Here is a 16339-nt window from a genome sequence, read left to right on the forward strand (position 1 = left end):
TGTGCTCAGGCGATTACACCCACCCCCCCCTCTTCCCCCCAATGGTATTTTATAGTTTGATTTATGTTCTGTTAGCATTTGGCCTACTCTAAAATGTTTTAATCTACCTCAATCTGTCTTATCTATGCTTTCTCATAAGTTTATCTCTGCTCGGTTATTATTCCGTCTGCGCTTTGCTATAAGTCTATATTTCCCCTATTATAATACTATCTGTAATCATTTGAATGTTGCTGGGACTGTGCGATATAAAGATCTCTTTTAACTATAACAATGTTCTGTAATAGCTATTCTTTTGCTCTGTTAGATCTCCATAGTCTATTATAACCCTATATGCTGTTTATAACACTATAAGATCTGTTATAACACTATAGGATCTGTTATAAGTCTATCTATGCTCTGTTATTAATCTTTATGCTCTGTTATAACACTATATGATCTGTTATAACACTATAGGATCTGTTATAACACTATAGGATCTGTTATAAGTCTATCTATGCTCTGTTATTAATCTTTATGCTCTGTTATAACACTATATGATCTGTTATAACACTATAGGATCTGTTATAAGTCTATCTATGCTCTGTTATTAATCTTTATGCTCTGTTATAACACTATATGATCTGTTATAACACTATAGGATCTGTTATAAGTCTATCTATGCTCTGTTATTAATCTTTATGCTCTGTTATAACACTATATGATCTGTTATAACACTATAGGATCTGTTATAAGTCTATCTATGCTCTGTTATTAATCTTTATGCTCTGTTATAACTCTATATCCTCTGTTCTAACTCTATATGCTCTGTTATAACACTATGTGCTGGTCTAACCCTATATGCTCTGTTATAACTGTTTATGATCTGTTATAACACTATGCGCTGGTCTAACTCTATATGCTCTGTTATAACACTATATGCTCTGCTATAACTCTATATGCTCTGTTAGAACTCTATATGCTCTGCTATAACTCTATATGCTCTGTTAGAACTCTATATGCTCTGTTATAACTCTATATGCTCTGTTAGAACTCTATATGCTCTGTTAGAACTCTATATGCTCTGCTATAACTCTATATGCTCTGTTAGAACTCTATATGCTCTGTTATAACTCTATATGCTCTGTTATAACTCTATATGCTCTGCTATAACTCTATATGCTCTGTTAGAACTCTATATGCTCTGTTAGAACTCTATATGCTCTGCTATAACTCTATATGCTCTGTTAGAACTCTATATGCTCTGTTATAACACTGTATGCTCTGTTATAACTCCATATGCTCTGTTATAACTCTATATGCTCTGTTATAACTCTATATGCTCTGTTATAACTCTGTGCTTTGTTATAATCTGTGCTATATTATATATTTCTTTGCTCTGTGCTATTATAACTCTCTGCTCCAAGTCTACGTTTGCTTTGTTATAACGCTCTGCTCTGTTTCTTTTTTTGCTCCATTATAGGTCTGTGCTATGAGTATCTTTTCTCTATTCTAACCCTATATGTCCTGTTATAAGTCTATCTTTGCACTGTTATAAATTTATTCTCAGTTATAAATCTATTTTTGCTCTCTCATATCTCTACGCTGCCTTAGGACTTTTTTCTTTGGTAACTCCATCTACACTTTGTTAAAAGCCCATGGTCTACTTTTAGTCTATGTGCTTAGTCTATTTCTTGCTTATGATCTGTTATAACTCTGCCTGTGCTTTGGTATATGCCTACAATCTATTATAAGTATTTTTATGCTCTGTAACAAGAACAGTCTGGTATACATCCAATTCATTCGCACGATTAAAGCTCGTGATCTAATACATTTAGCGAGAGGAAATGAATTTAATAAAAGCCTATGATCTGTTTTTTTCTAATTCATTTCCATCTATAATTCTGTAACGCTGCTTCGCGGCGACGAGAATCATCAAAAGCGCTATAGAAATAAAATTGAATTGTTATAACGCCATCGTAACTCTGTCTTTTCAGACATGTTTTCAGATGTTATAACGGTTTATGCACTGACAAGCCTAGGATGTGTTATATTTTTAAAACTGTTATTAATCTTTCTACTGTATGCTCTGCTGCATGTCTGAGATTTGTTACAAGTCTATGATGTCCTTCTCTGTTAATGAGATTTAATCTGTTATTGCGTTAATCTCCACTAGATCTACGATGTGTTATCGATCTGTGATTTGTCGTGACACCATCTTCGGCCTGTTAGTGTTTTTTTGCAAAACACAACAGTAAGACCTGGTTTGTGTTTTGTTGTCACAGAGTAATAATCAGTTCTAGCTTTATGCTGTGCTGCAACTTTATCTCTAGTGTTATGAATCTATGCTAACTCTCTTCCCTTTCGCCATGTCAGACTTTTTAATTGAAGCGTTTCGGAAGATGGCACAGACACAGGGAGAACTCCGGACTCTTTCGCGTCATGTTCTGATTCAGCCGCTCCGACCTGTTTGAAGGAGGGTCTGACTAGACAGGCAGGGCTCCATTACAATAGAGAGAGTTTACCACTGACAGCGCAGGTGCTTTCCACTCATTATCAAACATGAGCCAAGTGCCAAGGCTCTCTGCGGCGCAGCAGCATGTGTATATGTGTGTGTATGTGTCCTTGTGGATGATTATGAGTGTGTGGAGTGTGTGAATGATGCAGCCAGTCATACAACAAAACAGTAAGTGAACTCGGAATGCTCGTAGAGAGGATCTTTCGAACTGGAAGAGGAATTTATGGAACTGTAGAGGAATTTATGGAGGGGTCATGTGTGAACAAACCAACAGAAACTGACCGTCGTTGAAGGTGTATGATGTAAACCAGAAAGGCATTGTGTGTGTGTGTGTGATTGATATGAGGCTGTCTCTGAAGGGGTCGGGAGGAAAACAGATCAATCAGTCAGGAAGTGGTCGCTGCCCCATACAAACACCCCCCTCCACCCAACCCCCCGGGCGAACACGGGCCGCGGCGCATAGCCATTTCAAGCGCAGGGTGCAGAGAGACGATGAAATCCAATCTGGATGTCAAGCATGCGGCTGAAAGGTTAACAAGCTCTCCCAGCAGGAGAGGACAGGACGTCCCGCTGGCACACACTTCGCTAAACAAAGCCCACGAGCAGGCCTGGGCAACCGGAGAAGGGGCCGCGGCGTACACCGCGTAGGAACGGGGAGGGTGCACTGCGGTAGGAGGTCAGAGGATTGGAACACCGCTTCAGTCTCAGGGTTTGACAAGTGGAACAAAAGCCTCCTACCGCTTTGTTTTATCTGCGTGCGCTCGCTGATCTAATGTTCCTGATCTAACATTACGCACCGGTTTAGTCAGTGGGGCCTCCTACACAAGAATCCTGTTTTACATGAGTGTGTATTTATAAGTGTGTAGGCACGGTTTAGAATGTGAATAACTTAAAGGTGCGTTAGGTGAGATTAGTCAAAGTTCATTTCAAGATTAGGTCGCTAACAGTTAAGTAGGTGAGTTTGACATAATAAATAATATATAAACCGTACGGTGCCATGCAAACGTCTTGAGCCAGCGATCATGTCTTCGTATTTTGCTTCCGAAGAGTCTTTATGGTCTAATTCTGTTTTTAATGTCGTCTTGAGCGATCGTCGTTTTTTTGGCAAGGTTTTGGCTTTCATTTTCAGTCCAGTTTCAAAAGAATTTTATTTGTTTATTTGTTTTTTGTTAACTTGAGGCACGAAACAGTGAGAAACAGATGACAGACAATCAGGCCGGTGATTAGTATACTGCTGAACAGACAAGAGGGGAAATGAGGTTGCTGCTGAGGTATTGCGTTTTAAATTGTATCCCCAGGCACATAAACACCATTTGTTCTATTTGATCTACATTATTACATTGATCTAATTTGGAGAGATGAGGCACGGCTCAAGACGTTTGCACAACACTTTTGTTTCCTTTTCTTTATTACTTACTTGAACCTTTATCTTATTCCTGCTCAGGGAGTTCAGGGAGCTCCGCCCCCACGATGTAGTCTATAGAATGATTGACAGGAGGTGCTTCCGAATGCAACCAAGTATTATGGACCAGACCGTAGCTTTCTAGCTTTTCTTCTTTCGGGTTTTCTCAAGTTACTTAGTAATCTTATGCCGAAGAATTTTGTTATTTGTACAAAAAAATTTACCTGTGTTATATTTATACAGATTCTATATGTTTCTATCAGCATTGTTGTCTGTTTTACTTTAATGTTTATAAATATTTTAGTTTGTTTTTTTTTGTTTAGTGTAAACAATACTTTTTGAATCCTAAATAGCTTTAGATTCCCTGTATATTCTCACTTCATAGGGATCATAATGCACTAAATATTTCAGTAATCAAAATAGGTTCAAAGTATAGTAGAAATCAAAGTAGGGTGAATTGTAATGTAAATCACTGAGAGGCCTGCTTTTATTGGGAAACTAATCAACCACAGGGCAGTCTGATGAGGAGCAGCAAAATGTTTGATTCGTCTTTTACTACAGTACCATTACATTTACAGTTATTTACCAAACACTAACAGTATGTATTTTATTAAAGAATGACATCATCATCAAACATCTTTTGATCTCTTGACAATATTGCATTGACATATGATATTTAATAACAAAAACAATATGAGCAAATTATCTTGATGATGTTTTGTCAATATTTACTAAAAATTATATATATATATATATATATATATATATATATATATATATATATATATATATATATATATTTATATATATAACTTAAATAATTGATCAACTCTGCATAAATTCCCGACTATGTGTACATAATTGCATCATTTTGAGAGTAAATAAGGTCTATGGTAAATGGCGGTTAATCCATTTAACATCACCAGCCTCGACTCGAAGTCAGTTCCTTTATTTTAGTTAAGCTGTAGCAGCTATAAACAGCCGTTCCCTCACCAGTTCTTGTTTTCTTTTTTAAATCTAGTTAGAGAAAAAATTAAACACGTATTGATGAGAGACCATGATACCATGAGGTGTAAAAACTCCAGGGTCCTAAAGACTATAATGAAACTCGCGTCTTCTTCCTTAAACATTACAGAAAAATTACCGCGGAAACAACATTAAACATATTAGAACAAGGACACTGATATAAGACCTTGATTTGTGATCTGACAAATCAGAAAGTAGAATTCTTTAGAGCTCTTAGACGGATGCTAATATGTAATATCTCGTTAAGCTATTTATTATCATAAAAATAATGAGTAAATAATGGCACCTCTTTTCTTTAATTAGCAGTGTTACTAAATTATTGCTTTTAATAAATGAAGATATTCGGTATCAATACACCATCTATAAGGTTGAATAAGTAACACTTTTATACTTTTCATATGGAATAAATAATAAAACGAGCTCAGACTTGTCCACAGTAGTAATGGTGACCGTGGTGTTTAATTGGTAATTGATTTTTTTCAGCATTTATATTTGCAGCTCAGTTTTAAGTACAATTCTGTTAATATCCTGGATGCTATAAGGTTTGGTAATTGCATGTGTACTAAGTTACGATTTAAACATAAATTGCAATTATGAATTGTGTTAATAAGCACGATATGATTAATTATACAGTAATATTGCTTTCTGATTGGTCAGAAGGTGTTGAGCATTTTCTCCCACAGCACCTCAGATTGCAGCTCAGCTGCGAATTATAGTTACAAAATATTTAATTTAAAATACTTGTTTTCATGCATTATCGTTTTCATAGTGACAACTTCCACTGCTTTCAAAAACCTGAACATTCAGCTTCACCCTGAACATTAGGAGGGAAATTAAATATGAAACACATAAATTTCTTTTAAATTGCAAAAGCTGTGTACTAGAGGACTTCTTGGTATGGGTGTTCTCTATCAGAGTGTAACGAGAGTCGCAATAAGTGCAATCGATTGTGACGCAGTTCCAGTTAAACTGTGAGCTACCGGTACTGGACTCTCCTTTCTTAATTGTTAACCAAACACGTCCTTATTTATCAGACAACGTGTTTTAGTGTATTGATTGTTAGATTGTTAGTGAGTTGACACTGGAGACTTCTTTCCTGACTGTTAACTAATCACGTCTTTATTTGTCTATTTTATTTATTTTTTTGCATATTTGAGTTGTTGCTATACAAATCTATTAATAAATAAATAAAATAAAATAAAAACCTGTGATTGTTTTCTGTAATTAAATGGTTGTTTAACATTTATGGAAGGAGTCTCCAGGATCAAGAGATGGTAGTTTAGCTATGTTTTTGGCAAAGAACAAAAGAGAGACAGAAAGAGAGAGAGAGGAAGGAAGGAAGAAAGAAAGGGAGGGAGGGACAGAAAGAGAGAGAGAGAGAGAGAGAGAGAGAGAGAGAGAGGTGAAGAAACAATGTATATGCTATAATATAAGTAAACTTGTTTTGTTGATGTTTTGATTAAATGTAACTATTACATGGATTAAAAAGTATCATTAATACTCATTCATGCATAAATGTAACATTGTAACCATCACACTTGAGACAATAAAGCACTGTTCTTGTATCCTCGGCGTGGATGTATTTCCTACAACGCCACGCTGCGAAGTGTTTAATTCCTAATTTAAGGTTAACCCAGTAATAATTACGTAAATGCTGCTTATGTGAAGTGTTACTGGGTGGATGAAGACTTGATTTTAGTAAACCTTATGTGTGTAACATACCTAAAAGTGGAATTTATTTATTTATTTATTTATTTATCAAATCCTACTTGAAATACGAAGTGTGTTCCACAGCGCTTTCTTGACTTTGTGCATTCATGATGATCTTTCAGATATAATCACCTTCCAACTCATTCTATTTGTGTATATGAGTGTGTATATTTGTGTGCATGCACGTTGTACATGTATGCGTGACCATCTAAAAAGCCACGCCACTCTGTTCCCCCGAGCAAGACGAGGTCCTCACTATACTTATCTTCCTCTGTGTGTTTGTGTGCGTGTGTGTGTGTGTGTGTGTGTGTACGTGTCTCTAAGGTAACGGCGAGTGCTCTCCCAGGAAGGAGAGCAGCAGAATGCAGGTGGACCTGTCGCTCCACACACACAACGGGCAACATTCCCAAAGTCCCACATCTCCCTCCGGTGAGTCTCCACCCACGAACACTCCCTGTGCACTCACTGCACCACGGAGACACTCAGCACACACTTTCAGCACGCACATGTAGCACGCACACACATGCCTTTTCACTCACCTGATTCATTAATTACTTATCGCTGTCCTCGTCATATCTGCTCGAAATAGTCCCCGACACAGAAAATTGGCCCCGCCCACTTTTTTTTCCCTAATCATTTCTGTAACTTTCATTAAAATAAGACGGTTCGGAAAAATTTACCAGGAACTTATACCTGTGCGCTGTATAGTACAAGGAAATGAACTACAAATCCCATAATGCATTGTGAAAGACCAAATAAATCTCTCTTCTCAACTTAATAACATCGGTTACTTGTCTTCATGTTTTAGTGTAAAATGTTGTCAGTGTTTTGTTTTGTTTTTTTCTTGTCTCTTCTTGTGGAGTTAGGAAAAAAAGTTATCGAATAGTTCTCGGTATACACAAATGAGTTAATCTGATTGGACAGCACTTTAACTATATGCATCACTTGGCGTCCCAGGTGTCCTACAGTCATTAAGTACACTAACTGTAGGTCTCAGCGTGGGTGAACCCACATTCTCAACCAGTCACAGAAGCACATCTGAAAACGTTATGTCATCTTAAACGACACTTTTCCTCCTTAATAATCAGCTAATTAATGGCTAATGCGAGCTACAAAGCTAACTAGCTTCTAAGGGTAACTTCTAAATTCTAAATGCTTAAGGTAAAATATAAATGTAAAACACTGTAGGGTAAATGCAAAAGTTAACTTAAATGCATACGGTGTAAAATAAAAGAGTGCACCCTGCAGGTTGGGAGGGAAATTGAATATTCAGAAACACATTTAAGTTCCTTTAAGTCGCAAACGCTTTGTATTCTAGGACTTATGGGTGTTCACTCTCAGACTGTAATGAGACTCGTAATGTGTGACCTTGTTTGGTGATGCAGGTTGGTGACACGAACAGATTTTTTATTTTTCATTAGACAACATGATTTTGTCTCTTGATTATTAAGCTTAGATTGTGCAAAATGTTCTCCTTACAAGTACCACTCGGTTAATGAGGGGTTGCCATAGAAACCTGTTAAAGCTCTGATGATGCCCGGTCTGAATTCCAAATCCGATTTCAAATCTGTAATTTATTCAAGTCTAATCAAATCGATAGGCGTTACAACATCCTGTCGACATGGCTAGCTACTGTAGCTCAACATTAGGTTTACAAGCAGTGCTCAATGGTACACAAAAAGGAGACAAATTCCCATCATCGTGTCTTTCTCATGTTTTTATATAATTACTGATTAATTCTTTAGCCGTCCTACATAAGTTTACTTCCAGGACCTGACTGTTCAACTCTGTTGCCAAAGTCAGATAAAAAAAAAGAAAGAAGAAAAAAAAGAAGAACTCAGTGTGTAATGGATAGAGGAAGAAACTTTATCTTACCAAGTTTAAAATATATTATAAAAAACAACTCAGAATAGTGCACATCTTATCTTTCATCTGATGGGACAGACAGACCTCTGCCTTCCTCAAAACCATGAGCGTGTGAGAGCCGAGCGCGCTGCTTTTTGGGCTCGTCATCGTGAGTATGGTGTACAGAGAATCGACATCAGCGCACACACATACACACAGAGAGACCACAATCCCATGCTGAAGCTGTTCTCAGATACACAACTGTCATTGCACAGCGAGGGTTGAGACATTTCTAATTCATATTGAGCAAAGAGAAGTTGCTTCAACTTCTTGGATTTTTTTTGCAGCTGCACCAACATGTGTACTCTGCGTTTGATTTCAATACAGCGCACAAGTCAGAAGGTGTTTTCGACTTTTCTATAAAAGCTGGCGCAGCTGCAGTACCAGGCACTGATACCTCAATACATCGTCGTTACTATAGTAACAGCTTCCATACGGACATGGGTGGAGTCTCCAGTGGCAGAACATTTTACCATCAGGACAGAGGAGATTTTTTTGTACTTTTACATAGTTTCTCTGTAACATAAGAAAACTTTAAGATCAGGAATGTGTTTTGTACAGGTCATGGATTAAAAAGTATGATGTCATCCTTTAATTAAAAAAAATAATAATTACTAGTTTGCAAGCTGCCGTCATATTGTCAAGTAATACCCCTAACATTAAATACTTTTGTGTTGTTTTGTTTGTAAAATACTGTTTTAGGTCTCTATCAATTACTTTTTAATTCCACATCAAAGAAATTGTTTACATTTGGATAAATAAATAAATAAACAACAGAGCTGTCCCGAGCAGAACTGCATGATGGATATAAAGGTTTTTAAGCTCATTGGAGGAAGAGAAAATGCGGCAGTGCTTTATATTCACGTCTGACCCTTGATCTTTGAACTCTAAAAGTCTGGTGATTGAAGTCTGTGTCATTAAACACTCACACACTGGAATGTTAACTCACTGCGATCTACTGGAACGTGTTTTACTCCACCCTATATTTAAGCTTTTTTAAATTTCTAGAAGATTTATATCCTTTTAAAATTTTGTTTTAAAATCAAAGGGCAAAAAATTTAGTGTAAGTAAATCAGCAAATCAAAACGATGATATTAGGCATGTGAGAATGATTTTTATAGGATTTTTAGGCTTTGTTTATGAAGAAAAGGTGCGTTTACAAGCAAGGAAATAAATGTAAATATAACTCAAAGTATTGTATGTTAAAATAATTCTACGTAAGTGTATTAAATTAATATTATTTCCCAAAAATAAATATTTCTTAAAATTATATGAAACCAGAATTATATTTAGTTAAGCCAAATTTAATTTATAACCAGGTATTATTATGATTCAATTATTAGATTTATAGATTAGTATAATAGAAGCTTCATTAGAATTTTATAATTAATAAATAAATCAATTTAATGATACATGTAGGCAACAATATTATAGTGTCAATAATTACTTTACATTACACATTAATTATTTAATAAACAATGGAATTGACAAATAAATACATTTATCTAATAAATACCAAATCAAATAATGGACAAAATAACTAACTAATAAAAAAAATAATAATAGTAATTAATAAACAAACCAGGCATTTTACTGCAGTACACCGCATGGCTTTTTTCTTTTTTTCTTTCTTTCTTTTCTTTTTTTTTTGGTGATATTCTATGGACATTGCGTACGATGCATCATTTTATTAATTCATAACGCATAATAAATCTAGTTATGAAATGGAATGTATTTTAATTCCTAATCATAACTCCGTGCAAGAGCGTGTGATGCCAAGAAGTAACGTCTTTATGGGTTACGATCTTTACGTGAAGTGTTCCAAACACTGTGAGTGAGATCAGGCTTGCGAGTTACGACCACGCTCGTTTCAAACCCCTGAGACAAACACACAGATGCTCAAACACAAAGTGCTGTGCTAGATTGTGTGTGTGTGTGTGTGTGTGTGTGTGTGTGTGTGTGCGCGCGCGCGTGTGTGTGTGTGTGTGTAGCAGAGACGGCTGAGTGTGGGCGAACTGTCTGTCTCTCTCACTCCATTTGGCCTCTTTGATCGCTAGAGGACGAGGAGGCTGAAGGATTCGGTACGCCGTTGTCCCGGCAACCGTTTCAAGTTCACGCAGCTGCAGCCCCGCCGTGTTTCTGCGTCTCCCTTTTTCTTCCTATGGTTCACTCTGGACAAAAGTCAGGGTGACGTCTTGGTAATCCTGGCCAGTCTGAGACTAACACTCTGCTATCCTTAGCATTTATTAATATATCTTTGTGTTTTCTAAGCACATGTGTACAGTACAGTACTGTACTCGGAGACGGACATTTTGTTTTTTTACTCAAATGGCCATAAAGCGCTTATTAACACGTGTTAATATTAGATATTAAAGTGTTAGGAGTCGAATATTTTCCCTAAATCTCCTACTGTTTTAGTACTCATCCTTTAAATACATTTTCTCATTATCTTTATTCTATCATGTGTATTATTGTTATTGTTCTTAATAGGCAATTGCGAGGGGCGTTCAACTCAAAATGGGACTTTTTGTGCAGAATATCAGAGTAAAACCGCCTTTATTTCTATATAGAAATCAAGGTAAAAAGTTTCCTTTTTTAGTGGTACACCACAGTCATTAAAGGAAAGGTCCTTTCAGGAGTTCCTGGGAGGCCGGTGTTTCAGACGTGAATCAGACAGGCAGGCCGATCATGGCTCCTGGTGTACTGAGAAAACTTTTCACCTTGATGGTGTCCAGGCACTAGTGAAACACTGGGAAAAGTGCATAAGTGTAGCAGGGGATTAAATATAGAGACATAGAGGGAGGGTTTACTGTACAATCAAAAGTCCCGGTTTGACTTGAACACCCTTTATAGTAAACGCTTCCTCACAGTAGCTATCAGGGTTCGTAACGCAGAGCTGTTATAGATCAGGTGTGCAGTTGGGATGATTTTGAAGCAGCAGTTTATTAGAATGAATGCGTGGAACAGAAACGAAAATCGAAAAAGCGGAGAAAAGACGACAAAAGATGAAAGAAGAAAGTCTTTCTAGTTGTTGTACAGAATACAGGGTGCTACTTTGTAAACGGTGAATTTTAAAAGTACAAGAAACAAAGGCGGACAAACAGAAACAACAAACCACAACTAGTACAGTACTGTGTATAAGTATCGGCCCCTCTCATCATCTCATCACATTTTTTCGCTCCCAAAGCTCCAGACTTTCTTGTATTTTTAATGTAGTCTCGGGGAACAGTTCTCCAGGCTTCCTGCTGGACCGGTTTTCCAGTTTAGTCCCTGGACCTGAGCAGTTTCAGTCGAATGTTTTTTGTTTGTTAAGCCATAAAAGTGACCTATGAATCATTTGAGCATAAAAAAAAATAAAAAAAAACATCTAACTTCAGTCCAGACTGAGTGAGAAACAGGTTCAGATGATGACAGATGATCAGCCGGTAAACTGCTGATGCTAAATAGTTGGAAGAGACAAGAGGGGAAATGAGGTCGCTGCTGCGGCTGTTCCATAAACAACCAGTATCACATTTGTTTGTATACAGTTTTCTTTACTATTGTTCTTCCTGTCACACCACACATATCATATCGTATCATATCATAACGTTGCTTAATTTTATGATCAGTAAATAATCCATTATGGTTTAAGCGTTATATTGAAATGTCTCTGTGGTTTGTGATAACGTCAATGTTTGGTATCGACTATTACAGGCTGTTAATTCTGTGTTTCCTTAGAATTTCTTTAACAAGTGTCAACTGTGCAAAAGAATCTAAATGATTAAGACATTTTGTTTTGTTTTGTTTTGTTTTTTTTGTTTTTTTGCGTCTGGTCCCTGTTTGGACACGTTTTATTTTCCCATCCAAAAGAAGCATTTTGGACAAAGGCTGCCAAATAATCCACCAGATTTACTTTCACCTCTATCACTTTTGATTAAAAAATGTGAAAAAAAAAAAAGGCTTAAGTGGAGATAATCCCAGGGGAGTGCCGCTCTGATCACCTGACCCACCTGTCACGGTGCAAGAAATCAGCTCTCCTTTGTGCACTTTGTTTTTTCTACAAAAGCCCCCCGTTCAGAACCGCGCACTAATAAACCTTTTTCATCTCAGCGCTCGTGTCGTCGCGTGCGGTCGAGTTGCGAGATCCTTCGCGGAACTGCGCGAAGCGTCTACCTGGGAATTGAACTGTGAATTTGAGGAAGAGTTGATTGAAGAAGCTGTGATGCAAGGTGCAGTGTTGTGGCAGGGTTGTGAAACATTCTGTGTGCATCGATCATGGGTGTTTCTTTGAAAGCTAAGGAGCGCAGGCGTTGCGCAACGTCTACTGTCACCGTCGTCAAACTTCTCTGGAAATGCCAGCAGGCAAAATCGAAAATGCTATGTGGCTAAGCTAAAGGGCATGCCACGTTCAGGCACTCCTTGTTGCTCACGCCGAGGCAGAAGACGCACGTGCAGCTGAAATATCTGGGGCTTCATCAAAGTCCTTACTTACTGTTTAAATTTCATAAATGTGCGTCTTTGATTTCTGGCCGTCTGTAATCTGTTTAAAGGATGGGACAGGATATCAGACCTCTCCTGACCCCTGTAATTAGAGTGACAGAGTGCTCGGATTTTGTTACTTATCCTGCAGAACAGGATTATGGGTAGGAGGGAAGCGACTCATCCAGTCGCCGTCCTGTGATCTTGTGCTCTGTGACTTAAAGCCGCTCCTGCTCAGAGATTAACTTAAAAAGAGCTGATATTACAACAGAACAGGTCGGGCCGGATGGCGCGCTGACACGGAGGCCGGGACGTTTTTCCACCTGATGCATTGTGGAACGACGCGGAGAGGTGTTGCGTTTTCTTCCTGTGTGGTCGAGACGGAAAACTCACAGGCTGGGCGCTTGCTCATTTGCATCTCGCTTTCTTTCTTTTCTTTTTTCATATGTCTCATTTGTGTCTTAGTGTGTCTATTTTTGGTTCAGGGTGAGTGTGTGTGGTGTGTGACGTGGTCATGGTTCCCCAATTGAGTATGGGACATGTCTTCAGAGCGAACTGCAGGGCGGCGCTAATAAATGCTCCGCTACTTTTCTCTAATGTTTTATTTTAAGCGTATTGAAAGGTTTCATTAGTCTCATGAACAAGGATCTGAAGCTTAGGAAACATTCTAGTAAAAAAAAAAAAAAAAAAAAATATATATATATATATATATATATATATATAAAAAATAACACCCGGAAATTTTAAGCAATGTTAACCTCCCTGCTCTGCTACACATACACGCAGTCACACACCCACACCCAGAATCCACAACCACACACACTTCAGAACACAAAAAAAGTAAAAAAAAAAAAATTGTGTGCGTAATTATTTAAAGTCTACTCGTAGACACTCATGTGTAAAAGTTTTCCATCATTTGAAAAGTGTCTGGGTGCAACTCGATTGTCTGGATCAGAAAAACAAAATAAAAAAAAAAGAAAGTTAATAAGCACATGGTAGGAATTGAACAATGATTCCAGTTTTAAAAGTATAATTTTTTAATACATTTTTAGACATGTTTAATGTTGAACTTCTATGAAACACGTTCCTATACTTTCTTACTTACATTATAGCCGGTTTAACCTTTTTAAAATAACAAATACGTCTAAATGAATGTTAACTTTTGTCACTTCCAATCTGCAAAAAAATTTTTTTTTATAATTTTTGCTTAAAAAAGTCAATGTGTCACGTCTTAACACATTAAATATTTACAAGTATAATGAATCGAGTCGACATTTAAATAGAAATAAAATTTTCAAATAAAAAAAAATATATATTTTTTTTTATTACTTTCATTAAAAGTTGATGTTTTAATAATTTAAATAGGAAAAAAATTAAGCATAATTTTGGTTTGGTGCATGGAATAATTATAACCTTTTAATTCCAAAACTTACATGACAAGTAATAATTATGTACAGTAACTATCAGATTTATAAATAAATGTGTTTGGAAACTTTTTACAGTCTCGGTTACACGGAATCTGAATTTAGTATCCAGTTTAACCGGAGTGAAGTTTCTATTGGGCCGTGATCGGGAGGCGTGGGAGTAGGAGTAGGAGTAGGAGTAGGAGATGTTTGAGAGTGGTTAAAGGGAATGTTGCTCCAAAAACAACAACAGCATGTTGGTTTCAGGATTATGTCTCATTGTTTCGGACATCATGGTCGCTGATTTGCAAATTCATAACAATGTTTTATGAATTTTTATGTGTGTGAAAAATTTATTAGGATTAACAATTAGACTCAGGGTTAGGATCAGGTTTAGCGTACGCACCTTGTCTTGCGACTTTTGTCACGTGAAACCGGACCAACTCCAGCTACTGCTCGTGTTGCTACCCATCAGGGTTAATCAGGACGTTTGTGCTGCTTGAAGGAAACGTTCGGCTTTCATAGTAACAGAGCAGTTCACAGTGGGTTGTTCTGAACTGTTTGTTTGCATGTGTGTGTGTGTGTGTGTGTGAATGGCATACATTGAAATAAATCCCACACTGAAGTCTTGAGTCATGTATAACTGAACCAACTTGAATTAAAAAAATAAATACCATTCACACCACAGATGTTAACTGTGTGTGTGTGTGTGTGTGTGTGTGTGTGTGGTATTTCAGAAGCCGTAATGTTAATTATCCCTCTTGTTGATTTCTATTCCAGAGCATAAGATCAAACAGGAGGAGGGAACTGAGGACGACGCAGAGAGAAGAGCCGTAAGCCAGGACGAGATGGCGCACAGCGGCGAAGAAGGCTCGGTATTGGAAGAGCCCATGATGGACAGCCCGAACAACCTCCAGGATGTCGGGGGAGGGGCCGAGGCACCGCCTGACTCTGCGATACGACTGCCCAATGGTGAGTGTGTGCTATGTAAGGAAGCGGATCATTTTCAACATACACTCCTGTTGATTAATTTTTTTTTTCATCCTAAACCTAAACGGATCTCGCTAGAGACTATACAGCATCTCAGGAGCAGAAGGGGTTAAGGGACTTAGTGGCAGGCTCAGTAGTGTTGGGGCTTGAACCCTTGACCTTCTGATTAGTAACCTGGAGTCGTCACCTTAATCATTTAACCACCACCGCCCTGCCCGTCTTCCTGTTGTTGTTGTTGTTGGGTTTCACCACCAAACTTCAATTGAACTTTGAGCGAAACGTGCAACTCGACCATCTAAGAAGCCCTAACTAGAGCATTCGGCTTGGCTTTTTCCAGAGCGGCTGTCCTCATACATCTAAGCAGTTCAGGGATAAGGCACTTGCTTAACAATGGCAACTTGATGGTGCCTTCAATTCTGTAGTCTAGTGCCCTAACCATTGAGCAACCACCCCCAGCAACAACCCCCCCCCCCTCCCCCAGCGGCGTTTCTAGTGCAATAAGTGATAACCATGAAAAAGTCCAACATGCTAAGTATGGCCAGGTTAAGTCATGCATTAAAATATATTTTTTTTTTCCAGAAGTTCAGTTTTGAACTAACAGTGTACTATAGAAACTATCACTATAAAAAATTTGAGTGCTTCGTATCAGCCGAGTCACTCGTGCTTCCTATTTCTCGCTGTCCGGAGTGAATGCTTTGGTCATTTCACGTCAGCTCGCACTCATTTTTTTTTAACGAGCACACTCGCTCTGTGCACTTCCACCCTCTCCATTAAAGATACACTTTAAACAGAGTAACATACTGGAGGAGGTGTGTGTTGCTACCGCACCAACAGCACACGATACAAACCGCTCTAAAGTACAGGTTCCTCAATGTAAACTCTTTTGCATATTTGTTAGTCATACTGTCGTCCCCCAAAAAAAGCACGTTCTTAGAAAATACTTCATATTTT

General features: G+C 37.7%; 1 protein-coding gene across 3 annotated transcripts in view; it reads left to right on the forward strand.

Moving 5' to 3' along the window:
- Nucleotides 1–16339, forward strand: part of ikzf2 (IKAROS family zinc finger 2) — a 50390-nt gene that overhangs the window by 13687 nt on the left and 20364 nt on the right. For all 3 annotated transcript variants that reach the window (XM_053496796.1, XM_053496795.1, XM_053496794.1), the window contains exons 3-4: nucleotides 6957–7061; nucleotides 15179–15370. In XM_053496796.1, coding sequence (XP_053352771.1) covers nucleotides 6957–7061; nucleotides 15179–15370 — 297 coding nt within the window. The remainder of the gene's footprint in view (nucleotides 1–6956; nucleotides 7062–15178; nucleotides 15371–16339) is intronic.

The sequence above is a fragment of the Clarias gariepinus genome, chromosome 5, assembly GCF_024256425.1.
Source record: "Clarias gariepinus isolate MV-2021 ecotype Netherlands chromosome 5, CGAR_prim_01v2, whole genome shotgun sequence".
Classification (NCBI taxonomy): domain Eukaryota; kingdom Metazoa; phylum Chordata; class Actinopteri; order Siluriformes; family Clariidae; genus Clarias; species Clarias gariepinus.